At 59.5% G+C, this 23,658-nt stretch overlaps 3 protein-coding genes across 7 annotated transcripts; 2 read left to right on the forward strand and 1 right to left on the reverse strand.

Moving 5' to 3' along the window:
* The first annotated feature begins 2,630 nt into the window (after positions 1-2,630).
* Tprn (taperin) lies at positions 2,631-10,029 on the forward strand. Of its 2 annotated transcripts, none has more exons than XM_023700446.1 (4): positions 2,631-4,588; positions 9,007-9,115; positions 9,344-9,450; positions 9,559-10,029. In XM_023700446.1, exons 1-4 carry the CDS (start codon positions 2,705-2,707, stop codon positions 9,619-9,621), a joined length of 2,163 nt encoding a protein of 720 aa, XP_023556214.1. In that variant the 5' UTR covers positions 2,631-2,704; the 3' UTR covers positions 9,622-10,029. The 2 variants fall into 2 exon arrangements, with proteins under 2 accessions (XP_023556214.1, XP_004640425.1); XM_004640368.2 differs by having other exon boundaries at positions 2,634-4,588; positions 9,007-9,244.
* A 763-nt stretch (positions 10,030-10,792) lies between these two features.
* On the reverse strand, positions 10,793-13,220 carry Ssna1 (SS nuclear autoantigen 1). 3 transcript variants are annotated; one of them, XR_002817911.1, is made up of 4 exons: positions 13,030-13,203; positions 12,722-12,921; positions 12,092-12,372; positions 10,793-11,167 (listed from the first exon to the last, which is right to left on the reverse strand). XR_002817911.1 is itself a non-coding variant. In XM_004640370.2 (3 exons), the coding sequence occupies exons 1-3, from the start codon at positions 13,136-13,138 to the stop codon at positions 12,265-12,267; spliced, it is 417 nt and encodes a 138-aa protein (XP_004640427.2). In that variant the 5' UTR covers positions 13,139-13,203; the 3' UTR covers positions 11,816-12,264. The 3 variants fall into 3 exon arrangements, 2 of the variants coding, with proteins under 2 accessions (XP_004640427.2, XP_023556107.1); XM_004640370.2 differs by lacking the exon at positions 10,793-11,167 and having other exon boundaries at positions 11,816-12,372; XM_023700339.1 differs by lacking the exon at positions 10,793-11,167 and having other exon boundaries at positions 12,279-12,372; positions 12,567-12,921; positions 13,030-13,220.
* On the forward strand, positions 13,179-23,409 carry Anapc2 (anaphase promoting complex subunit 2). 2 transcript variants are annotated; one of them, XM_023700338.1, is made up of 13 exons: positions 13,179-13,360; positions 13,652-14,274; positions 15,340-15,472; positions 16,453-16,627; positions 17,081-17,200; positions 17,608-17,725; positions 18,272-18,453; positions 18,964-19,105; positions 19,228-19,303; positions 19,382-19,585; positions 22,356-22,485; positions 22,697-22,932; positions 23,012-23,409. In XM_023700338.1, exons 1-13 carry the CDS (start codon positions 13,268-13,270, stop codon positions 23,222-23,224), a joined length of 2,445 nt encoding a protein of 814 aa, XP_023556106.1. In that variant the 5' UTR covers positions 13,179-13,267; the 3' UTR covers positions 23,225-23,409. The 2 variants fall into 2 exon arrangements, with proteins under 2 accessions (XP_023556106.1, XP_004640560.1); XM_004640503.2 differs by having other exon boundaries at positions 13,180-13,399.
* The last annotated feature ends 249 nt before the right edge of the window (positions 23,410-23,658 follow it).

Here is a 23,658-nt window from a genome sequence, read left to right on the forward strand (position 1 = left end):
TGGCAGCCCTGACAGCGTGGTCTCTTTGGGCCTTTCTAACTTCTGGTTTCTGATTCCTCTTGGCCATTATATCAGCAAGAGATGCACCAGTGATGGCCCTCTGAAATTTGACTGCTCGTCGTGGTGTTCTTTTCTTTTGAATTTCTTCCGATTGTCCCTTTTTGTGCTTTCTTCTGTAGAGGACAGTCCAGTTTATTTGCCAAGGATTTCTCTTGGAAAGGAATGCAGGGGCTGGTGAGATGGCTCATTGGTCTAAAGCACCTACTTAGAACAAGTTAAGCTAAGCAGAGCACAGGGACCGCAGTTCAATCCCCCAGCACCACATGCCAGCCAGCCCCGCCCCCTGGTGGGCTGAGCTGCCCCCCCACAAATAAATAAATAAAATAAATAAAAATTTAAAAAAAAGAAAGGAATGTGGACTCGCATTTTGCATTCAGAACCTGGAAGACCTTCCTGTTGGTCCTGGCGCAGTGCCTCCCGTGTCCCGGGTGGCTCTTGTACCCGCTGAAGCTGCACAGCTGGACCTTCATGGTGGCAGCTGGCAGTCAAGGCGGAAGATGGCAAAAAGCGATGGAAGATGTTTTGAAGTCACTGGATACCAGTGTTACCATTCACTTGTGACAGTGAAGTTTCTTTCAACATTGCCAAGTCCCCTAGAGGACAAAATTTTGTGTGTGTGTGCGGAACCAGGGATTGAATTCAGGGTTCTACTGAGCTATCTCCCCAGCCCCTAGAGGGCAAAATTGGCCCTGTTAAACACTGGGCTGCAGGGACCAGGGTTTGATTCTGGTCTCACATGCCCAGCTGGCCCTGCCCATGGAGCATGCTGACCCCTCATCAGAGTCTGGTGTCATGGCACACACCTGTAATCCCAGTGTGGCTTTCCTTGTTATGTTTAGATTTTGTTTTGTCTTGGTAATTTGGAATTTGACCCTCTGGTTTCTTTTTATTTTTTCCTGGTGTTCAGGGTTTCACTACTAGATAGGGCTCGCCGTGATCTGCCTGTTTTTTACAGCCTCCTGAGAGCTGGGATTGCAGGTGTGTGCCACCACGCCCCAGTCTTAGCACGCCCTGGGGCAGGGCTGGCACGGGCAGGCCTTGAGACTGCACCCCTGTCCCCTGCACCTGCTTGCAGGCACTTTAATCCATTGAACTATTTGGCCAGCCCTGACACTCTGATTTCTGTAGAAGTGATACGCATAAAAAGTTTCCTTGGGAAATTAATAGAGAAGGGCTTCTGGAAGAAAGATCGGTCTGGTTCATTTTCTTCAGTTTAATAAGTAAGCAGGGGAAAGACAAGACGGAGGTGTCACAGACTGCTGTGCAACCCAGAGTCCAAGCAGGGCACTCCCAGGCCACAACCTGCTGTGCCTTTACAGAGACCCAGGCGCCCTGAGCTCAGTAAGCCCGTGGAAAGCCCAAGGTGTGAGCAGTAGTTTGGGTATCCAGCAGGCTGCAGGACAAGTGAAGAAAGGTTGGGGATGCCTGTATTTGTGGCCCTAATCTCCTGTTCTCATGGATCTAAAAACCTCTTTACTCTCCTTGAGCTGGAAAAAAAAAATGTGAGCACTGTGCAGCTCTCTGCTCAGAGGAAGAAACCCTGGGCTGCCTGGCTGGCTTTCTCTCGTTCTTTTTTGTCTTTTTGAGATAGAGTCTCGCCATGCAGCTCAGGCTGGTCTCAAACTCGCCACGATCCTATGCCTCCTGAGCGCTGGCATTACAGTGTGCACTACCAGGCTGGGCAGTATGGCTTCCTTTTTTTCTTACTAGGAGTTGAACTTAGGACCTTCCACTAGCCAGGCAGGTGCTTGTGCCGCTGAGCTGTAGCCTCAGTCCCCTTTTGTAGAACCTGTCAGCCAGAGGCTGTCTTCAAGGTCACCTCCTACCCAGGGTGGCGTTCAAGAGTCCCAGTAGCCTAGCAGCGACGTGAAAGGACCGGCCTGTGGCCAGGCCCTTTGGGACCCACGCTTCTCTCTGTCCGAGCGCCGACCAAGGCCTGCCTCCATGTCTCTTCGCAGTTTGGGCCTAGAAGGGCAGATGTTGGGGGTGGGTCGCTGGTAGCTGGGTGTTCACCCAATCTGGGAGCTGACCCAAAACCCGGTTTCGGAGAAACTCTTCTCAGGGCGGGGCTCAGACTCGGCTTTTCGACCTAGCAAAGTCCCACGTACTCGGCCGCCGCTGCCCGTGGGCAGGCCAAGAACTCAGGTGAAAACAAGGCTTGGGTTAGTCCAGGGTGGCCTGCGCCAAGCCCACGGAGGGAACAAGGAAGTCCCGGTTTCGCCAAGGTCATCTGCGAGACTGGGACAAGGGGTCCGCGGGGTCCGCGGGGTCCGCGGGGTCCGCGCCTGGCCCCACCCCTCAGCCGGCAGCTGAACCCAGACCGCGGAGGCGGAAGTGGGACCGCCCGGGAACTACGCGAGGGTCGGGGGCGTGTCTGAGTGCTTCCCCAATGAGGGCCGGCCTGCGCTGGGCGTGGCCCAATGAGGCCTCGGGAGGGCGGGGCTTACATGAGGTCCTCCAATGGACACATTCGCCGAGCTCCACTCCCCCGTAGAGATGAGGAGGGGCGGGGCGGACCCGAGCACTCTCGTCCAATGGGCCGCAGCCCAAGGGGGCGTGGCACTGGGCGAAGGCCGGCTCTCCCAGTGACCGGCTGCGCCGGCCCCGCCGCCCTCACAGTCCCGTCGGCGGACGCGTCCGCAGCATGGCCGGCCTGGCGCGGCCGTGCCCGGGCCCGCGCGCCGCGATGCCCGCCTGGAAGCGGGAGATCCTGGAGCGCAGGCGGGCCAAGCTGGCCGCCTTGGGCGCGGGCTCGGCGGCCGGCGTGACCCCCGAAGGCTCGGCGGAGTCACTGGTGCTGGCCGAGAGCCTGGGCCCGCTGCGCGAGAACCCGTTCATGCGGCTGGAGTCGGAGCGGAGGCGTGGGGCGCGGCCGGCGCAGCCGCTGCTGGAGCTCTACTGTCGCGTGCCGGGTGTGCGCACCATCCGCGCCGACAACATCCTCATCATCGAGTCGGCGCCCGGCTTCCCGCCCGCCGCGCCTGCCGCTGCCGGCATTCGCGCCGCCGAAGTGCTCGTGTTTGAGGCGCCGCCGCCGGGCCGCGTCAGCCGCCTCCTGGAGAAGTTCGACCCGACGGCGGCGCCGGGCCGCCGCGGCAGCCCGGAGCGCGCCCGGCCTGGGCCGCCTTCACCGCCGGCCCGCGGCCCGCGCGCGTCCGTCTCCCGGCCCGCCGCGCCTCCAGATCCGCACCCCACGAACCCCGGTCCGGCTGCATCCCCAAGTCCGCCACCCGCGCCTCCTGCTTCCCACACCGGCCAGCGCAACGCCTGCTTCGAGCCCGGGCATCCCGGAGGCGGGGCCGGCCCCCGGGACCGGCGCAGCGACTTCCTGCAGAAGACCAGCAGCAACTCCTTCACCGTCCACCCCCGGGGCGTGCCCCGCAGTGCGGACGCGCGCCCGCCCCCCAATGGGCCCGCGATCCCCAAGCCCCGAGTTGGCTCTGCCAATGGGCTCCGGGGCCCCGCGCCCGTACCGAGAGAGTGGAATTCCGAATGGAAGCCAAAGGTGGAGTCAGGGGAGCCCCCGCTCCGCCCGCCCCCAAGTCCCGGGACATCGAGTGCCACTCCAGCCGCGTCCACTGCCTTCCCAGCCCACGTGCCCAGCCCTGCTAGTGCCACTGCAAGCCAGCGTCAGTGGGTCTCCTCTGCCACCAGCGCCAACAACTCCTTCGAGATAAAGCCGGCCCCTAAGCCAGACATGGACACCATCCCTTTGGGGGATCTCCAAGCCCGAGCCCTGGCGTCGCTCCGTGTGAACTCCCGGAATTCCTTCATGTTCATCCCCAAGTGGAAAGTCTCTGAAGCCGCTCCTTCCGAAGGGAGACAGTCTGTGGAGCTGCCAAAGGGAGCAGCAAGTCAGGTCTCTCAAAGCCAGAAGCTTGGAGCCCAGCTGGCACCCAGAGAGGATGGTGCATCTGCTCTGGGGAGGAGCCCCGAGGAGGTCAAAGTGCAGTGGGGTGTTGATGCGGACTGTCCCCGGCCAGCCACTGCCCTCACAGACCGGGCTTCTAAATGGCAAAGGCCATCCTCTCCACCCCTCTTCCTCCCAGCCACTGCTGAAGCTGAGCCTACTGGGGACTTGGGGGTTCCTGGCTTGGCCAAGAATGTCCAGGAGCCTGGGAGGCCAGGACTGCCTGTCACTTTCATTGATGAAGTGGACTCTGACGAGGAGGACCCCCAAGAAGCCAAACTGCCCTGCTCAGGGCCTGGTGTGCCTTCCCAGTACCACCTACACCCTGTCCAGCCTGGGAACATCTCAGCACTCCAGCACCGGGGCAATAACACCTTCACGGTGGTACCCAAGAGGAAGCCTGGGTCTCTGCGGGAACTACACTTCCATCGGGCCAATGGGGAGCCCGAACTACAGGAGGGTGAGGAAGAAGAATCCAGTAGCCTTTTGGGGCCCCAGTCTGCCCTAAAAATCACGTTGAAGAAGCGCTACCCCACTGTGCATGAAATCGAAGTGATCGGTGGCTACCTGGCCCTGCAGAAGTCTTGTCTCCTCAAGGCTGGCTCCTCCAGAAAGAAGGTCAGTGGAGGAGGGAGGAGGTTGGTGGAGCTTCCTGCCAGCAGGAGCGAGTGGAGTGGCAGGTGCAGGAGTTGTGGGTGGTTGCAACCTTGTTCCTGGGATGTCTGGCTTGACCACAGAGAGGTTCTGAATGACCAGAAAACTGGGCTGTGTGGTCTGCACCAGGATCAAGCCCTGCTGGAGCCTTGGAGCCTGGGGCTTGGGGATGTGGGCCTACTATATATCTTGAAGAATGTGTGTGTGTGGTAGTGGCCAGGAAGTGCCAGCCTCCTGCTGGAATTAGCTGGACAGGCCAGAACCCTCGGGTCCAGCTGGAAGGTTCTTATGGGTGCAGCTGTAAGGAACAGTCTGGGCCTCTTAATTTTGCCCTACTGGCTGGTGCGGGTAGCTGGGGTCAGAGGGGCTTGGGCACAGGGTAGGAGGTCAGTGGCATAATTCCACCAACCCCTGTCTTAAGGCAACTCTAAGCCCCGCCTCCACTCATGCAGCCTGCAGCGGCGTGCATCAGGCAGCTGAGGAGCTCTCCTCGGCAGACCCTGGTTGTGCAGGTGTGGACCACGCTGGGGCTTGTGGTTGGCCTGCTTAGGAGAGGCTCTGGGCAGATATGCCTCCCAGCCAGAGGCTCGGGCCTGGGGCCCAGTGAGCCACATACTACCTAGCGGGTCCTGGCCAGCAGCCTGGAACCCTCTGGGCATAGGGAAGGCATTCCTCAGAGTCTTCCTGGTTGTTCCAGACTTACTTATGTGTGTCCCTGGGGCAAATTCCAAGGCCAGCCCTAAACAACTTCTTTTGAAGCCTAGGCAGGTGTGCCTTTCCTTTTAGCTTTATGGCGCCTGAGACACACCTCTGGGCCCACTGTGTGGTGTCTAGGAGCCCTCCAGCCATTTCTTCTCCCAGTCTCAGTTTTCTTGGGGAGACCGGGTAGTAGTGACTGTGCCTTCTGGCTCCCTGGAAAGAGACCTGATCTCCCCTCTTTTGATTTTTCCTCCCCCTCTTTGCTTCCTGCTCCATCCTGCCTGCATTGTCTTCCCTTACTTGGGTAAGGGCATTGGCCTCCAGTTGGCTCCATCTGCCTTGGTGGGCATCCCTGATGATCTCCACATGGGCCCGTTCCCTCCCCTAGCCAGCTCTCCAGTCCCTCTTGCCTTCTTGTCTCATTTTTCCCATTTCCTGATCCTGACCTTGGCTGCTCTAGCAGGGAGTCCCTCCCCATGCTGCCCCCAAAGTAGGAAGGGTGGCATTTCCCCCCTGGTGGAGGAGACTGGGGCTTACAGGGTCATGGAGCCTGTAGGATTGGAGCTAAGTTCCTGTCTCTGGAGCCCTGCCCCTAACCTGGCTTGCCCACCCAACATTAGCTTGGTTTCTTCTCCCATGAGTCCAATCATTCTGCCTCCTGCAGACAAAGCCATGGGGTCACTAGTAGTTGGGTTAGAATGAGAAGGACAGTAGGCCCAAGCACAGCAGGAGGAGAAGGAGTAGTGGGAGGCAAGGCTGAGATAGAGAAGCAAGCCTTGTCTTGGCAGCTTACCCTGGTGTCTGAGCCAGCCTGAGGGGTTGGGGGTCCAGATGGAGGATGCCTGGCATGGCCAAGAAGCCTGGGCAGGGCCCTGCTGGAGTAGCACAGCCTGCTGGCCATGATGTCCTGCCTGTGTGTGGACCAGCTGCCCTGCCCAGCAAGAGCTGTGTGCCTGCCAGGAGATGGGCCTGAGGCTTCCGGCCTCTTGAGTGCGGCATGAGGTAGGGCACCATTGCTCCTGTTCTTCTGCTGTGCCCATCCTGCTGCAGCCCTTCGCTCTGGGTGCCCAGGGTGGGGTTCCAGGGTGGGTCCCTGGCCACTCCAGTCAGCCTGTGGTTGGGTCACTGCTGCTTTTCCTTCTTCCATGGGAAGTGGGACTGGGGGGATTGGCTGATGGCTCCTTTGGGAACCTCTGTGGCCTGCTGTCTCCAGGGAAGCGGGGAGAAGGTCTGGTGGTTTTTTCAGGGCACAGGGGAGGGGCAGTCCAGCAGAGGGTATCATGCCTCTGCCTTGGAGGGCCACAGCCCTGCTCTACATCGGGGTTGCCTCCTCTGCCTGTGCTCCTAGGATGCCGCCTGCCAGGGCAAAGGAGCCAGGTGCCCTGTCCCTCCCTTCACTCCAGACTTGGGCTGACTGCTGTAGGCCTCTGCAGCACCCCCACTACCCCCAAACCCCCATCCCACCTCTCCACCCCCACCCCCTCCCCTCCTCACTGCTCCCAAGGGATTGGGCGCTGTCTGCCACTCCTCTGTAGAGCGCCACCTGGCCTGGCTCCTGCTTGTCTGGCTGCTTCGTCCCCTCCCCACCTCCCAGTCCTCTGCCCAGAGCTTGTCCGTGTCCCCAAGGTTCAGTTCTCAACACTTGGGGCTGCCAGCCTCCTGCAGTGGAGTTTCTACCCTGACTTCCAGGGCCACCTCGTGTCTGCAGGCCTGAGGACCTGTAACCAGCACAGACTCTCCTACCACCCTCCCTCAAGGTGCTGCCCATTCCCCAAACCTGTACCTTTTCTTCCAGTCCCCTCCCCTCCCCTTCCCACAGGTGACCCTGGGAATGGTGTGGCCCCTGCCCTAGCCAGTGTGCTCAGGGAACAAGCAGCTGGGGCCATCCCAGCTGGGCTGGTGTGGTCTTGTGTTCTGTCTCTCATAGAAACTCTGAGTGGGGGATGGGAAGCTGCAGGTGGCAGGGCAGGCTGAGCCCAGCTCTCTGGTCCTGAGTCCAGAGTGGACACCCTTCAGTTACCCAAGCTGGGCATGCACAGGCAAGGGAGGTCTGCGGGAGAACAAAAGGGCTCTGTGAAAGTCTAGCTCTCCCACCACCTGCCTGCATGCTGGGTGCGATGGGCAAAGTCTCCTGGAGGCTGGTGACTGGTCTATACAGCCCTGTCCTTGACCACACGTGCACCCATCCCATCAGGGGTCTGGAGGCTGTACCTCGCCCCCACAGCATGAGTCATACAGTGTCCCATGACCCACTGACCTGGCTCTGAAGGGGAGGAGACAAGGGTGGCAGCTGGGGCAGACAGCCTGTGAGCATACCCCTCACCCAGCCAGGCTGTGCCAGGCTCCAATCTCATGTGTGCGCCCAGCCCCCTCAGCTTCCTGCACAGAGCTGGTCATGTGACTGGCGAGGGCACACTAATCCAGCTGGCCCGTGGCAGCTGGTCTTTCCTGTGTACTTGGTCAGGGGGATGGGCCTAGTCAGCAGGGATAGCACCATATACGCAGGGCTGATGAAGGCCCCTTCCTGTGGGGCTTGGTAGTTCCATCCTGCTGTAGACCCTTCTAGAGGGTCTAGGTGACACTGTGCCCAAGCCACCTGGAGGGGGCTGCATCCTTGTGGGCTCTGGCTCCACCACCCTGGCCCCGCCCCTGCCAGGCCTCCCATGGGATCACAGCTGGTGGACTGGGCAGTTGAGCCAGAAGGCAGGGCTGGGCGAGGGACGGTGTGCCTTCCCATATCAGGCAACCTCACCACCTGCCCACCTGTGCAGAAAGCCCAGGTACAAGTGTTGTGAGTATCCAGGGATGGGGACCACAGGAGCTCAGACAGTGCACAACCCCTTCGTGGTGGAGAGAATGGTAGCCCTTGGTGTCAGCAGGGACAGGAGGAAAGAGCGTGCCTTTCACAGTAGTGCCCTGCTCCTGGGGGCCACAGTACCTTCCCATGGCATATGCCAAGCTCTTTGTTGCCCTGTGCTGCCTGGGTGGGCCCAGCCCTCCTGCCAGGTCACATTTTCCTGTTGCACCTGGGCTGCCCTGGTTCTCTGCCTGGGGCTGCTCCTGCTTTGGTTCCTTCCAGGGAAGGTGGGGGAACTTGAGCTGGCTGCTGGTGTCCTGTGCCCAGGAGTTTAATATTTCGAGCCCCAGCAGGGCCGTTCCCATCTGCCACAGGCGGTGGCTACTCATATTCATTACCGACCTGCTATGCCTGGGCTGGCATGGCTGAGCAGGCCGTGGGTGCTCAGCTCCCGTGGGCAGCCCAGCCCCAGCACAGCCTGGCCTGGAGCTCACCCTGCAGGCCAGGTTGCACCCACAGCCCCCGACCCTGCCTGCCCTAGTGCCACTCTAGCTGGGCACAGGCCCTAGGGAGGTGAGGCTCACTTGGCTGCAGGTGCTGCGAGTAGGCGGCAGGGCGGTGATGGTGTGGCCTGTGAGAGCCGCCATGATGCCTGGAGCTGCCTTCTGAGGCAGCAGTCACCTTTGTAGCCCTTGGCAAAGTGGTGCTCTTGCTTGCCAGGACAGAATGTAGATGTGGCTTTGTGCTGAGGAGGAGGATGGGCGGTGCAGGCCTTCAGGAGGAGGAATCTCCTTCCTTACACAGGCCCCTGCGAGCTGAAGGTACCCCTCAGCACCCCGTACCCGTTTGGCCAGAGGGCCTGTGCCAGATATCCCTCTCTCCCCAGATGAAGATCTCCTTCAATGACAAGAGCCTGCAGACTACCTTCGAGTACCCCTCTGAGAGCTCCCTGGTGCAGGAGGAGGAACTGGATGCTGAGCACGAGGAAGAGGAAGGTGAAGATGGAGAGGAGGAAGAGGAGGAAGGTCCCAGTACTGAGAAGCCCTTCACCCTCTTCCTGCCCCGGGCCACATTTGTGAGCAGTGTGGGGCCCGAGAGCCCCCAGCTTCTGGACAGCAAGTCAGGTGAGTGCCCACCTGCTGGCATGAGCAACTTGGGAAGGGTGGAGCTAGGCCACTCATCCCCCCATGCACATGTCCCTGCACGTAATCCTTGGTCCCCAGGTCTGTCCAGCTACACTCCCAAGCACTCCTTGGCCTTCAGCAAGTGGCAGGAACAGACACCGCTGCAGGCTCCATGCGAGGTGGAGCCCCCGCCGAAGGAGGTCATGGTGAGTCCAGCACATGGGGTTGGACACCCACAGCCCCAGGCCATCCAGCAGGGGTGAGGGTGGTGACGCCTGGAGAAGACTCAGTGGCTGCATTCTGTCTCTTCTCAGCTCACACCTGCCAGTCAGAATGACCTCTCGGACTTCCGCAGCGAACCAGCCCTTTATTTCTGATCCTCAGCTGTTAGGCTGGGAGCTGGACAGTGCCCAGTTCTGCCTGTATCCTACACTCCCTTCCAGGGGCTGGGATGTGCTGGCCTGGGAGGCAGCGGGCCTCATGCTGTTAACTCCAGGTTAGGGGCTCTAAGAGTGGTGACAGGGAGATGCCTGTGGGGAGGGCCAGCTCCTGCTGGATGGTGGCACACCTGTGACCAGGAACTGTAGGCTGCCCTCTATCCTGCCAAGGCTGTCTCCCAACCCCTGCATGCGGGGCCCAGCTCTGTCAGGCATGCCCAGGAAGAGCTGCTATTCTTTGCAGGACCCCAAGCCCCCACCCTCAGCTCACATTCCCACCCTTTCTGACCTATGGCAACCTTTTCTTGCCTCTGATATCAGACTCAATAAACAGCACTGGACAAGGCCGCCTCTGTCTCCCCTGCTTAGTCCCCAGACTGAGAATGGGAGGGCCCAGTGGGTGGTTGTGCTGGTAAGTACTAGGGGCCCAAGTCTGGTACCCTTGCACCATGAGGTCTAGGCTCTTGCCATCCTGCTTTCTGGGTCACAGTCTCAGAGCTGCATGGCGTGGATGAGATCCGGCCTGCTGTGTGGAATCTAGGACACTGACCCAAGGGCCGGAGACCGGGGGAGGAGGGTGGTTGTTTTTTGGGGGTTTTGTAAGGTGGACAATATAGTACAGAACACATTTAATAATACAATGAATCACCCAAAAATCATATACAAGAAGTGCAGGAAAGACCCAAAGGTCAGTGGTGGAAGCTAGAAAGTATGCCAGTGGAAAAAGGATCTGTTCTAGAGGGCTGAGGGATCTGAACGGGAGCAGGAAGCAACACTCAAGAAAAGCACCAGAGGTCCCCCAAAAGTACCACGGCCATCCTCAGCAACAGTGAGGTCCCAAGGCCTGTCAATGAAAGCTGAGTGCCCATCAGGAAAGCCAATGCAACAAGCTTCTCCAGGAGGCCGAGCAGAGCACCACCTCCCCCTCCAGAGCTAGGAGTGATGCTCAAGATGAGGACCAGAGCTCCTCCCAAGTTCATCAGGAGCCAGCACGACAAGGTCCTCCAGAACAGCCCAAGAGGACTAGTAGCTTCTAGTAGCTCCAAGGGCTTCTCTAAACAGCATCCTGACAGCTGCTGTTCTGCCTTTTATGCTGCCAGCAACACTCCCCAGGTGGGCCTCCCACACTCCGCACACTAGGTCAGGTCAGCTGGGTGTAAGAAGCTGACCACCAGTTAGCTACGCACCACAAGGGTGTGGCTGCTGGGCTTGAAGCTTCCCTGCAGGCCCACTGCCTGGGTAGGGCAGAGGGGGTGCTGCATAGGAGCAGGGGGTGGTCTTGTAGCTCCTGCCTCATTTGGCTTGGAAGCCTCTGACCCCTAAGTTTACAGTAAGGCTGTGGCAGCAGCTGGCCCATGAGGCCTGCCTGGTGTGCTCCCCAGGAGATACGCTCTCAGCTGCCTGGGCAGCCACAGTGCAGAGGTGGAGTGGTCTGCGGTCCAATGGCAAAACATACTCAGGTGTCAAATGCAAACATGTCTTCATCCTGGAGAACAGAATCCATTAACAGAGATGCCTGGTGGCTCCAGAGGGAGAGGGGTGTCTCAGGTGGTTCCCCAGCAGGGGCTGGCCAGCCTTCTCTGGACTGTCTAGCTTAGCACCTGTTTCCCAACCAGCCCTGAGCAGCGGGGCCTCAGTTGCTCAGCTGGGCAGTAACAGGGCTCAGAGCAGGATGGGAGTGGGCCACACCTCATGTATGGCAGCAGGAAGAGGGGCATTAGGCTCAGCAGCAGCGGTGGTACCTCAGGCCAAGCAGGACTGTGGCACTGACAGGAACAGTCCTTGGTGAGCGGGATCTAGGTCCAGAGTGGCTGGTGTGCATACTCAGCAGTCACCAGGAACCCCAAGGGACAGGCTCTGTGCCAGGCACTCTGGTGTGGCAGAGCCCCTCACAGGAGGGCAGGCTGTGTGCTGGACTCGTTGCAGAGGCCCAGTGGTCCTGCTGGGAGAGCAGAGGGCTGCTGCCACCCTGTACCTCAGCTCTGCATTCCTAGAAACCCAGGCACCGTGGCAGGGAAGCCTGCATTTCCTCCTCTCCCCTCCCCTGCTGCTGCTACTGCTACTGGACAGGTCTTACTCTCGGCTCTGGGAGGGCCTGGCAACCTGCATCCCAGGCAGGCAGCAAGCTGGCACGGATCTTTGCAAAGACAACCTTTATTGATAGCTATAGGCTGTGGGGCTAGGCGTTGAGACTGGGGATCTGGGGTGCAGGAGGCACCCTTTCTCGAGGGTCTGAACCAGGGGCCCCACAAGCTGAGAAGGGACAAACAGAAGGGTTCCCACACCGCTGTGACTACACTAGGACCAAAACCTCTAGCACGCCAAGGGAGTGAGGCCCTCAGAGGCCCTGTGGAGCTGGCGAGGGGCCCGCTGGCCCACACTCCATGCCAGCAGAGAACTAGGGCCTCACCCATCGGCTGCGCCAAGCGCTCATCACCGAAGGGCAGTGGAGACGCAGCTGCGGCCTGGGCATCGGCACCACGAAGAATAAAGATGCTTCAAGACAGACGTGCAGTGGGCTGAGTCATCACAGCACAGCAGAGACGGCGCCTGCGGCGGCCTGGCCCAGCCCACCGAGCTGCGTCAGCTCTCCTTGCCTCCACTGCTCTTCTGCTCTGAAGCTGTGGCCTTGGCCAGGTTCCCGGCCTCTCTCTTCAGGACGTTAAGCAGCGTCTGCGAGCTCTCCAGGATCTAGGGGCCACAGAAGCAAAGGGTCGCCTCTGTTTCTCCTCCTGGGAAACCCCACCGCCCCCGTCCCCCGCTCGGGGCCCAATCATGGCTGCGTGCCCACAGGGAGGGCAGGCGAATCCTCTTTTGCCTCCTGCACCGGCCCCACGCCCCGCCCTCCCACCTCGCCATGGCGGGCTGAGTCAGCCCCAACTCACACCGTGAGCTCTACTCCACGCTACTCTTCAGGAAACTAAACACGGTGAGGACCCTGGGCTCGAAGGGCCGCAGACGGCCGCCCTCGTCGGCCCAGGTCGCGCCGCTCCAGCCCCACACGCCGCCGAGGTGCACAGGCCGAGGCTGGTAACCCCACCTTGAGGTAGGCGGCCTCGGTCTCCGCGATGGTGCGGTCAAGGTCGTTCAGAGAGGCGATCTTGAGCTGCAGGCTCTCGTCGACGCAGGTCAGCTTCTCCGTCAGCTGCCTCACCTCGCCCTGCAGCCGCTCCTTCTCCTCCTCCTCCTGCTGGATCTGCTGGTACAGCTCCCCCCGCTTCTGACACAGCTCCTCGATGTCTAGGCGGGCGGGCACGACGCTGTGGGCCCGGGGCCGCCGGCGCCCGCCCTGCCAGCGCCCGCTTCAGACCCCGCCTCCCGGCCGTCCACCCGCTCTCCCCGGCTCACACATGACCAGCTCGTTGTTGTAGTTCTGCAGCGCAGCGCCCTGCAGAGTCATGGTGGGTGCCTCGCTCGGCCAAGCTAACCGACGCCGGGCTGGGGCGTCGTACGTCATCGCTGCGCGCCCACCAGTGCGGCGCTCCCCCGGCGCCGCGTCTCCTCAGCGTCACTCTAGCCGGCCTCAGGCTTGCGTCATCTCTCCGCGCCGTGCCTGGAGGAGGCGCTGGACCCTAGAGGGGAGCGGATGGAGACCGAAGAGGCTGCCGAGGTGACGGCAGCAGTGTCTGGGGACAGCAACCCTGGGCCTGGACAGGAGCTGCTCGTGGCTTGGGATACCGTGAGCACCGGGCTGGTTCCGCCGGCTGCGCTGGGGCTGGTGAGGCTCAAGAAAAGAACGGCCGGCCCGTGTGGAGTTCACGAGACCTTGCGCGGATGCACCCGGCTCCGTCGCGGACCGCAGCCGGCTTTTCTCCTTCTGTTGTCCGTCCCTTTCGGCTGCCGGGAGGCGCTCTAGCGTCGGCTGTGGGTGGGGACATCGGGCTTTCCGCGTGCTCTTCTCGGCCCTGTCCCTCCCCCGCCTTTCCCCATCTCTGTCGCATCCCTTTTCCGCACGTTTCCCATTTTCCAGGCATCTTCTCGGACCAGTGGTGCGGTGCCGCCCAAGGAGGAGGAGCTCCGTGCGGCGCTGGAGGTTTTGAGGGGCCACGGTCTGCACTCGGTCTTGGAGGAGTGGTTCGTGGAGGTGCTACAGAACGACCTGCAGGCCAGCATCTCCCCCGAGTTTTGGAATGCCATCTCTCAGCGCGAAAACTCTGCCGACGAACCCCAGTGCCTTCTGCTGCTCCTTGACGCCTTCAGCTTGCTGGAGAGCCGCTTGGATCCCTACCTGCGTAGCCTAGACCTTTTGGAAAAATGGACTCGCTTGGGTTTGCTGATGGGCACTGGTGCTCAGGGGCTTCGAGAAAAGGTCCACACCGTGTTGCGGGGAGTCTTGTTCTTTTCCACCCCCAGGACCTTCCAGGAGATGGTCCAGCGCCTCTATGGGCGCTTCCTAAGAGTCTACATGCAGAGTAAAAGGAAAGGGGAAGGGGGCACAGACCCAGAACTGGAAGGGGAATTGGACAGCCGGTATGCCCGCCGCCGGTACTATCGGCTCCTGCAGAGTCCGCTTTGCGCAGGCTGTGGCGGTGATAAGCAGCAGTGCTGGTGCCGACAGGCCCTGGAGCAGTTCCACCAGCTCAGTCAAGTCCTGTGAGTACTGTTTGGTGGCCGTGTCCTTGTTCTCCCTGATTCTCTGGAACCAGCTGGCCTCTAAAGAGAGCTGGTGAGCTGGTAGGGAAAGTGGTATCTCTCACATGTTCTGATAGCCAGGACCTTAAGAGGGAAGCTCCCAAGGATCCCCGTTTGACAGGCTTATGCTGTGTTCTGGACACACCTGGAGGGTTTTTCTTTTCTGACACACTTTCCCCAGGGTTCCAGCTTTGCCTTTGCTAAGAGCCCACCCACTTAGCTGCTATAGTAGATTTGGTTTCAAACTTCCTGGGCTTTACAGAATTCTGCTCTGCTTGTTGTAGATCCCCTCGGGGAGAAATGACGCCTACTTTTCAAGGAGTTTCTACCTCCTAACTTAATAACGGGCTTGCTATTTCTTTTCAGAATGTGTCAAAGAGACCATGCCAAAGTCTGGGCATGTGGGTGCCCTTTCCAGTCCCTCGGGGAGGAAATCAGAGCCAGGACCCAGTGTGACTCTCTGGGGACTGTCACACCCTCTGTGGTGACTTGGGGTGCTTTGTCACACTGAAAGTGCAGGAGTGTAGCTGTTTGGAAGAGTCTTTCAGGTTGACTGAGAGAGTGATCTTGCTGGTAGGGGTCAGATGTCTCAGCAAACATAAATGCTAAGGGCTTTTGCTGAGTTTCTCCCAGGTGAATACTGTATGGCAATCTTTTCCCTCCCCAGTTTTGCTTGCCACTATAGACTGGGCTCTGCCCTAATAACTTACACATCCATGGCTGTAATTTGTGCAGTAGCGCAGTGCTACATCAGTGCCCTCACTAGCCAAAGGTTGGGTTCTGGCAGGCTATACCTTCAGGTCTTATGGGGAAGGCCAGCAACCCAGCCTAGGCAGGGGCCAGCTGGGCAGGAAGTGCAGCGCCTTGCCAGTGCTCTGTCCTTGCAGCAGCTTTTCCTTGAAGTTGTTGGTATAGGTCCGGGAGGGCCCATCGAACATGGGCCTTGATGTGTTCTGTGGACAGGGCCATCCAAGGGGTGGGGCAGGGATGTACTGTGCGTGATCCACGTGTGGGGCTTTCCTCTAGGCACAGGCTCAGTCTGCTGGAGCGGGTGAGTGCTGAGGCAGTGACCACCACCCTGCACCAGGTCACCCTGGAGAGGATGGAGGACCGATGCCGAGGCGAGTATGAGCGGTCCTTCCTGCGTGAGTTCCACAAGGTGAGAATGCGCTGCTTTGAGCTGTACCCTGCCAGGGGTGGGAACAGGTGTGTTGCAAGCCTGACCCCTGGCTTGAGAATTAACCCAAGTAGTCATGAATGGATGAGATCTGAGCCATAGCTGAAGCTGTTTTAGTGCTAGATAGAGGTCAGTTTTTCTGCACCCTGATGTTAGCAAAGGTAAGTTTGGGTGTGTTTGACAGGTCTCTGCTAGGTCTTGTGGCTGAAGGCAGTACAAAGTAGGCAGGGCAAGACCCAGCTCCCTGGCGAGGGTGGTGCCTGGAACTTCCTTTTTTTTCTGTTACCTGAGTGTGGGCTCACTTTACTGTTCCTTGTGGACAGACTTACCATCACCTACATCCTAGCACGGAGTGGGGGTGGCCCGAATTTTTGGGGCGGTGTGTGCTTCTGCTCCCTTCTCTTCCTCCTTTTCGCACCACCTCCAAGCATGTGTTCTGAAGGTACAGATTAGCCATGGGTGTTTTCAGACTGAGTATGGGGGGACTGGAGTGGGCATAAGCCTTGAGGGCTTAGGTGCCTGGCGTGGAGAAGGAGAACTATAGGAAGTCCTGTGGTTGGCTGCTCTGTGCTGTGGCCTGTTGTGGAGCCACATAGGTCTAAGAGATGACTTTATCCTGCACTGTATCCGTTCACACAGGGGTGGGGGCTTGGCAGTTGTGTCTCAGGTCCTGAGAGTAGGTGTGTCCACTACCTGTCAGGCACTGCATGTGGGCTGTATCCCATCAGGTCATACTGTTTCCAGAGACCACTATGGACATGGATGTGTGTGAGAGGATGTGAACATTGATGGGTTCAGGGACTCCCATGGGAGGCTTGCTGTCCTGAAGTCCTAACATCCTCCTGTCTTCTAGTGTAAGCCCCTTCAGGGCTTTCCTTGGTTCTGGGTCAAGAGCAGGTAGTTGTGGGCTGGATGGAGCTTGCTCAGCCTGCCAATGCCTTGCCTGCTGGTGCTCTCCTCAGTGGATCGAGAGAGTAGTTGGCTGGCTGGGCAAGGTGTTCCTACAGGACGGCCCTGCACGGCCCGCGTCTCCTGAGGCTGGCAGCACGCTGCGCCGATGGCGCTGCCATGTGCAAAGGTTCTTCTACCGCATCTATGCTGGCCTGCGCATCGAGGAGCTCTTCAGCATCATCCGAGGTCTGCCCCCCTCCTTACAGGGCTCCTCTGCTAACCTGGGGTCTTCCTGTAGCATGGCTCTGTCCCTCTCCTTGTCCACATGGGTGCCTCCCCCCCCCCCCCCGCCCAGCCTGGCCTTCAGTGGTTGCAGGGCAGCCAAGTCATAAGGAGCTGGACCTGTCCACAGAGGCCCGGGCTGTACATCAGGGCAGGTGTGCGGGGTGCTGGGGATGCTGTGGCATGTACTCTACCTAGAAGTGCCCCTTCGTCTCTGTCCTAGGGGTCCTCAGGGGCAGGCATTTCAGTGTGCATCAGTGTTGGGGTGGCATCCCGTGCCTCGCAGATTGCCCTCGCCCTGAGTCCCTGCTCAGCCGCGTGAGCTCTCAAGCTGTACACATCCTCGTGGGCCTCCACACTGGTGCGCGTGCACATTTGCGTGCTGTCTTTCCCTGAGGGTTTTCCCTGTACATCCAGACTTTCCAGACTCCCGGCCAGCCATCGAGGACCTCAAGTACTGTCTGGAGAGGACTGACCAGAGACAGCAGCTGCTTGTGTCCCTCAAGGCTGCCTTGGAGACGCGGCTCCTCCATCCAGGTGCCTGTGTGGCCAGCCCCAGGGCTCAGATGTAGCTCACAGCCCTGGGAATGTAGGCTTGGGGAAGGAGTGGGTTCCGAAGCAGTGCTCTGAGGTTCTCAGGGAGCTGAAGGGCCTTCAGCTTCACCCGCCTTTGGAGACGGTCAGCTTGGCTTGATAGGGGGTCACATGTAGTATTTTCAGAGCAGACTAGCAGAAGGAGGAAAGTTCTGGAGAAAGCACTAATGCATGGATGGAAAGGGGACGGGCACCTGAGCAGTGGCTCTCTGCAGTCCCCCTGGCTCCTGGAAACCAGATTACGGCAGTGCCTCTGGAGTACCTGACCAGTGTGCCCCGACAGCATGCAGTGCTGGTGCTAGGAGGCCGCCGTCCAGAGCGTTGGGTGACGGCCCCTTCCCCTGCTGTAGGCGTCAACACCTGTGACATCATCACTCTCTACATCTCGGCCATCAAGGCGCTGCGGGTACTGGACCCCTCCATGGTCATCCTGGAGGTGGCTTGTGAGCCCATCCGCCGCTACCTGAGGTGCGACTGTAGAGCCCACGAGTCCCTGGTGCTGTGCTGTCGCCCCCCAGAGCTCTCTGTGGGCTCATGGAGGCAGAGAGAGGCTCGGCTCCTGGGAAAGCAGGGTGTAAGGTTCTCCCTACCTGGGATGGTTTGGCTCCTTCCCCTTGTCTGTGCTGGGAGCCTGTCTTTGTCCCCACATGAGTTGCCATATGTGCACAGTGACGTGAGCCCCCCCACCCTGGCAGACTAGGGAAGCAGGGTTGGTGCCACATCACCTTGGCCTGCCCATGGCAAGAAGCAGGGACCGCCGTGAGTGTAGGCAAAGGGAATGCGTTTGAACAGGCATCTTGGCACTGGTGCCCCACCTGGATTCAGGCCTGCCACCTCCTAGCACTGACCAGCCTGTCTTTGGGGCTTTTTGTCTCAGCCTCTGCAGCTCCTCCTGAAGCCAGCTGGGTCTTTCGCTCTCCAGGGTCAGATGAGCCTGCACTGGCCACACTAGGGTGGGTGAGGGAGGTGCTCTGAATGCCACGAGCCAAGGCACAGCAGCACTCGCCCTCACAGGACACGGGAGGACACAGTGCGGCAGATCGTGGCGGGGCTGACTGGAGACTCAGATGGCACTGGGGACTTGGCAGTGGAGTTGTCCAAGACGGACCCAGCCAGCCTGGAGACCGGCCAGGATAGCGAGGACGACTCTGGCGAGCCCGAAGACTGGGTCCCTGACCCTGTGGATGCCGATCCAGGTCAGTTTGCCCCTGGCCTCGGCTTAGCCCCTGTGGGGCTCTGGTCTCCTGTGCGTCTGTGGGTATTGGTTCTGTCAGGAATGCCCAGGGTCTCGGGAGAATGTGGGGTCTTGCTCAGTCACCTTGCCGTGTGCCCCGCGCATTTGGTTGCTCCAGCCTCCTAGGGCCCTGCTAGCGCTGGTGCTTGTGCTTGTTGCCAGAGGAGAGCGTCATGACCTGCTGCAGGGCCTTCGGGGAAGATTGAGGTGCAGCCCCTGCAGGCCTCATCTTGCACGTGGCCCCTCCTAAGGGTGCCCACGGGCGGGTAGGCCCCTGCTTTGTTCTGTTCCCTGAGCCCGAGTGAGACCCCAGCAGTCCCCAGGACCCAGCCTAGACATCCTTAGGTACCGGGCTGCTCCAGCTGGGAAGGGCGTTGAGAAGCGAGCTCTCAGGGCATGCTGGACAGCGTCACTAGCAGGCAGGTCTGGGGTCCCCACCCTCGCCTTGGGGCCACTGGGTGCCTGCCTCCAGGGAAGTCGAGCTCCAAGCGGCGCTCCTCGGACATCATCAGCTTGCTGGTCAGCATCTACGGCAGCAAGGACCTCTTCATCAACGAGTACCGCTCCCTGTTGGCTGACCGCCTCCTGCACCAGTTCAGCTTCAGCCCTGAGCGGTGAGGCCTGTGTGGTGACAGCTGGCCAATCCTGCCTCTGCCCACATGGCGTAGGGGTGGACACCAAGGGGGTACTGGGGGGGCGTGGCACCCCACAGCCCCCTGAGAAATGCACCTTCCAGGGAGATCCGCAATGTGGAGCTACTGAAGCTGCGGTTTGGCGAAGCCCCTATGCATTTCTGTGAGGTCATGCTAAAGGTAACCGGCAGTGGGAGCTGCCACCCCCTGCTGGCCTTTGTCAGCCAGGGCTTTCCTGAGACACCCTCTCCACTCCAGGATATGGCAGATTCCCGCCGCATCAACGCCAATATCCGCGAGGAGGATGAGAAGCGGCCTGTGGAGGAACAGCCACCATTCGGGGTTTATGCTGTCATCTTGTCCAGTGAGTTCTGGCCCCCTTTCAAGGAGGAGAAGCTGGAGGTTCCCGAGGACATCAGGGCGGCCCTGGAGGTCTACTGCAAGAAATATGAGAAGCTGAAGGTACAGTCAGTGCCCCTTGGTGTCTCATTGGCCACACCTCCCCCAGCATCTTGGGCCGTCGCCCTCCACCTTCTTCCTAGAGGCTTTGGGTTTGTGTGCTGCTGGGCTCCCCACCCTGCTTAGAGGTACATGTGTGGCTGAATCATCCTCTTGCCCTGTAGAAATCCCACAATCAAAGCAAGCCCACCAGCCTTTCTCTCCACTGTTGGTGACCTCTGGCCTCCTGCTGGAGTCCATGCTGCCTGCTGCTCCTGGCTGTTGGAGGCTGTCTCTCTGCTGTAGAGCTGCCTTTCGAGAACACTCAGCCTTTACAGCCTAGCCATCTCTGTCCTAGAAAGCTGCTTCCCTGGGTTTGAGAACTAGGGCTGGGGATCCTGGAGGCCCAGTGCTCAGGCTACGCAGAGAAAGAGGGGGTCCATTTCTGGAGGTCACTGGTGAGTGGCAGCAGTGTGCCCAGCACAGTGACCCAGGCCCATGTAGCACATGGCTCCTTGCAACATGGTTGACCCTAGTCAGGGTGGGCAGTGTGGCCATATAGGCAGGGGGGGCAGGGGCGGGCAGATAGTGAAATCCTTCTTCCCTCCACTGCAGTCAGTTCTGTCGGAGTGAAGGGGTTGGAAGTCCCTGGGCTCGCGGAGCCCAGGTAGAGCTGGAGTCCCAGGCCACAAGGGACAGCGCAGCAGGTGCTCAGGCCTCAGGAGCTGGGCACACTGGCAGAGTTGACAGAGGATGTGAGGGAGAGGATCCTGGTTACAGGCAGCAGCTTCCAGCTGTGGGAGCATGTGTGACCCCAGAAGAGGAAGCGGCTAGTGACGGCGGGCTGTGTGTGCGCCAGCAGCTTCTCTGACTGATGGGAAGTGGCACTAGGTCTTGTGTTTTCTGCACATGCAGTGCTTTGCCCTGCCTGTGCTCTGGGCTGGGGGGAGGGGGCAGCGTAGGAGGGGCCATGGGGGCTGTGCTGGTGTTGGTGCTAGTGCTGACAGGCTGAGCCCAACTGCTTCCTGACACATCAGCTCAGGCCCTGGAAGAGTCTGGAATCGTGTGGCCAGGCCTGCATGGCCCCGCCATGTACTCAGCCCTGAGGTGGCCCGTACCTCTAGTTGGTGTCGTACTTCCTGGTTGAGGGTGTCTGGGTGGCTCAGGCCCCATGCTCAGTACCCTCTCCCCTGCCCTTGTGGGTGCCTGTTGGTGTGAGGTACCCATGACCACACCGTAAACCAGGGCTCTATGTCCTGTTTAGGAACATGTCCTAGTCCAGAACAGCCCCACACACAGTGATTGCCTTTTCCAGTCAGGGATGCTCTGAGATACTGGAGTCAGGACTTAACCAGTGTGTCTGGCGCCTGACTGTGGTCCCCCAGATTCATGGCTTCCCAGGTACAAAATACATTGAGCTGAAACTCGGCCCCTCCAGCACCTCCCGAGTGCCAGATCTCAGTGTCTCAGCCTGTCTCTGGCAGGTATGGAGGAGACTTGGAGGCTGAATCCCCTAAGCGCAGGCTTCCTCTCCCTAAACACAAGCTGAGACAGCCTAGGACTGATACTGCTGTTTTCAAAGGCAGGAACAAAGGGGTAAGGGTTGTGCGTGCCAATCAAGTATGCAGTTGGCGGGGGCTCGAGGGGTCCTGAGGCCCGTGGTCCTGCTCTGGCTCTGTGGGCATGTGACTGCCATTCAGTGTTCCGTGTTGCTGCTGGGATAAAGTTCTCCACATCACTGCTGGCTTTTCCCATAGTTCCCAGCATCTAGCTTGCAGGCCAGAGGCTCTTCACAGAGAGCTTCTGCATACCGTGTCTGTTCTGGTCGTTTTGTAGGGATGGGCTGGACACACAGATCACCCCTCTCTGGCAGACACTTGTGCAGCAGCCACCTTGCTGTTGTAGACCTGCCTGGATGGTCACCAGGTCCTGGCTCCCTTTTGCTTAGAATGTAGTTTCCCAGTCCTTTTTCCTCTTGTATGTTACATGTTTTGGCATGTGTGTGTATGTTTTATTTTTTATTTATTTTTTATTTTTTTTGGTACTGGGGATTGAACTCGGGACCCTGCACTTGCCAGGCAGACGCTTACTCTACTGAGATATCTCCCCAGTCCGTGTGTGTGTGTGTTTTGAGAGGGGGTCTTGCTTTGTATTTCAGGCTAGCTTTGAACTCACTATGTAGCCCAGGCTGGCATCAGACTTATAATGATCCTGCCTCAGCCTCCCAACTGCTAGGATTGCTGGCCTGCATTTTACTCTTTTTTTTTTTTTTTTTTAGTGGAACCGGGGATTGAACTCAGGCCCTTGCGCTTGCCAGGGAAGCGCTTATTCCACTGAGCCATCTCCCCGGCCCCTGCATTTTACTCTTAACAAGGAAAATCCCACTGCATCTTCCACACTGTGCTTGGAAATATCTTTGGGTAGATACCCAGGCTCATCCTTGCAAGTCCTGAATTCCTGCCTGCAGGACCCAGTTCAGCCACGTTTTCTGGGGTCTTCCATCCATTCTCCAGTACACACTCCTTGTTTCACCCCGAGTGCACAAAAGAGGCACCTCGTGTTCTTGCCTTTTTCCTTGTGGAGACACCAGTTCTCAGCACCCTCCTGTTAGTTGATTTATCTGATCAGCTTTTCCCAAGCGAGGTCACTTTCCTAGGTTCCAGGGACTCAGCTTTGGGGGTGTGAGCTAGCTAATGGCAGTGGCCCCAGGCCCAGTGGCTGAGAAGGGGCCCTTCCCACCTGGTCCAAGCCTCCTGGGCGTGGAGCTGCCTATGCTGACCCCTACTCTGCACAGGCCATGCGGACCCTCAGCTGGAAGCACACCCTAGGCCTGGTGACCATGGATGTGGAGCTGGCTGACCGCACCCTGTCTGTGGCAGTGACCCCTGTGCAGGCGGTGGTCTTATTGTACTTCCAGGACCAAGGTGAGCAGGCAGCCCTTCCCACAGAGGTCTGGGCCTGGCGCTGTAGCCAGATGTGGGTAAAGTTGGGGCAGCCTGGGCTGTGCAGGCAGCAGCCCCTTCCTCTGCAAGGGCCAGTGGGATACTGTGGGTTCCGCACACCTCAGGAAGACAGCTGGCAGGAGGCGGTGCGGGTGTGCCGGGCTGCCCCAGCATCTCCACACTCTGCCTACAGCCAGCTGGACCCTGGAAGAGCTGAGCAAGGTGGTGAAGATGCCAGTGGCACTGCTACGGCGCCGCATGTCTGTGTGGCTGCAGCAGGGTGTGCTGCGGGAGGAACCGCCAGGTACCTTCTCAGTCATTGAGGAGGAGCGGCCACAGGACCGTGACAACATGGTGCTTATCGACAGTGATGAAGAGAGTGACTCAGGCATGGCCTCGCAGGCCGACCAGAAGGAGGAGGAGCTGCTGGTGTGTTAGCTGTGTCTGGTGGGCAGGTGGGTGGGCAAGGATTTGGAGAACAGCCCCTGATACACAGCTGTCCCCACAGCTCTTTTGGACATATATCCAGGCTATGCTGACTAACCTGGAGAGCCTCTCACTGGAGCGCATCTACAGCATGCTGCGCATGTTCGTCATGACAGGCCCTGCGCTGGCCGAGATCGACCTGCAGGAGCTCCAGGGCTACCTGCAGAAGAAGGTGCGTGACCAGCAGCTCATCTACTCCGCTGGTGTCTACCGCCTGCCTAAGAGCTGCAGCTGACAAGTGCCCAGCAACCCTGCCCAGTGAGACACCATGAGCACAGCTGGGGGTGCCCCACCTGTTCCACCCGTGTTCTACACCCCTGCCTGCCCCCATTCTCTGCCTCCCCTCCCCCACTTTGCCTTCTCGGTGTCAGCACCCCTGTCCACCACCAGCGCTCGCATTAAAGTAGGTCAGTTCTTCCACTGCGTCCAGGTGCCTTTGTGGACCCCACACTCTTCCCCTGTAGGAGCTGCTGTGCTTCAGCCAGCCCTGCTAGATGCTGTGGATCTGTCCTAAGATGCCCCAGACTGAAGTGAGCCAGAGGTGGCTGTGGTAGGCCCCAACTGGCACTCACCAGATAACCTGGGTCATCTCCAGCCCCACTTGCTCTCCCCCTTGCCTCCCCTTCACCTCTGCGCTCCTGTGGGGACTGGGCCAGGCTGGGTGCTGCT

Source organism: Octodon degus, unplaced genomic scaffold (assembly GCF_000260255.1).
Source record: "Octodon degus isolate 3935 unplaced genomic scaffold, OctDeg1.0 scaffold00123, whole genome shotgun sequence".
Taxonomy (NCBI): domain Eukaryota; kingdom Metazoa; phylum Chordata; class Mammalia; order Rodentia; family Octodontidae; genus Octodon; species Octodon degus.

Bases quoted from the DNA above. Each gene is read 5' to 3' on its own strand.
- Anapc2 (XM_004640503.2), top strand. From the start codon at position 13,268: ATGGAGACCGAAGAGGCTGCCGAGGTGACGGCAGCAGTGTCTGGGGAC. The intron at 16,628-17,080 runs GTCTGCCCCCCT...CTGTACATCCAG, and splicing joins GCTCTTCAGCATCATCCGAG to ACTTTCCAGACTCCCGGCCA. The intron at 22,486-22,696 runs GTGAGCAGGCAG...CTCTGCCTACAG, and splicing joins ATTGTACTTCCAGGACCAAG to CCAGCTGGACCCTGGAAGAG.
- Tprn (XM_004640368.2), top strand. From the start codon at position 2,705: ATGGCCGGCCTGGCGCGGCCGTGCCCGGGCCCGCGCGCCGCGATGCCC. The intron at 4,589-9,006 runs GTCAGTGGAGGA...CTCTCTCCCCAG, and splicing joins CTGGCTCCTCCAGAAAGAAG to ATGAAGATCTCCTTCAATGA. The intron at 9,451-9,558 runs GTGAGTCCAGCA...GTCTCTTCTCAG, and splicing joins CCCCGCCGAAGGAGGTCATG to CTCACACCTGCCAGTCAGAA.
- Ssna1 (XM_023700339.1), bottom strand. From the start codon at position 13,138: ATGACGTACGACGCCCCAGCCCGGCGTCGGTTAGCTTGGCCGAGCGAG. The intron at 12,922-13,029 runs GTGAGCCGGGGA...CCGCCCGCCTAG, and splicing joins CAACAACGAGCTGGTCATGT to ACATCGAGGAGCTGTGTCAG.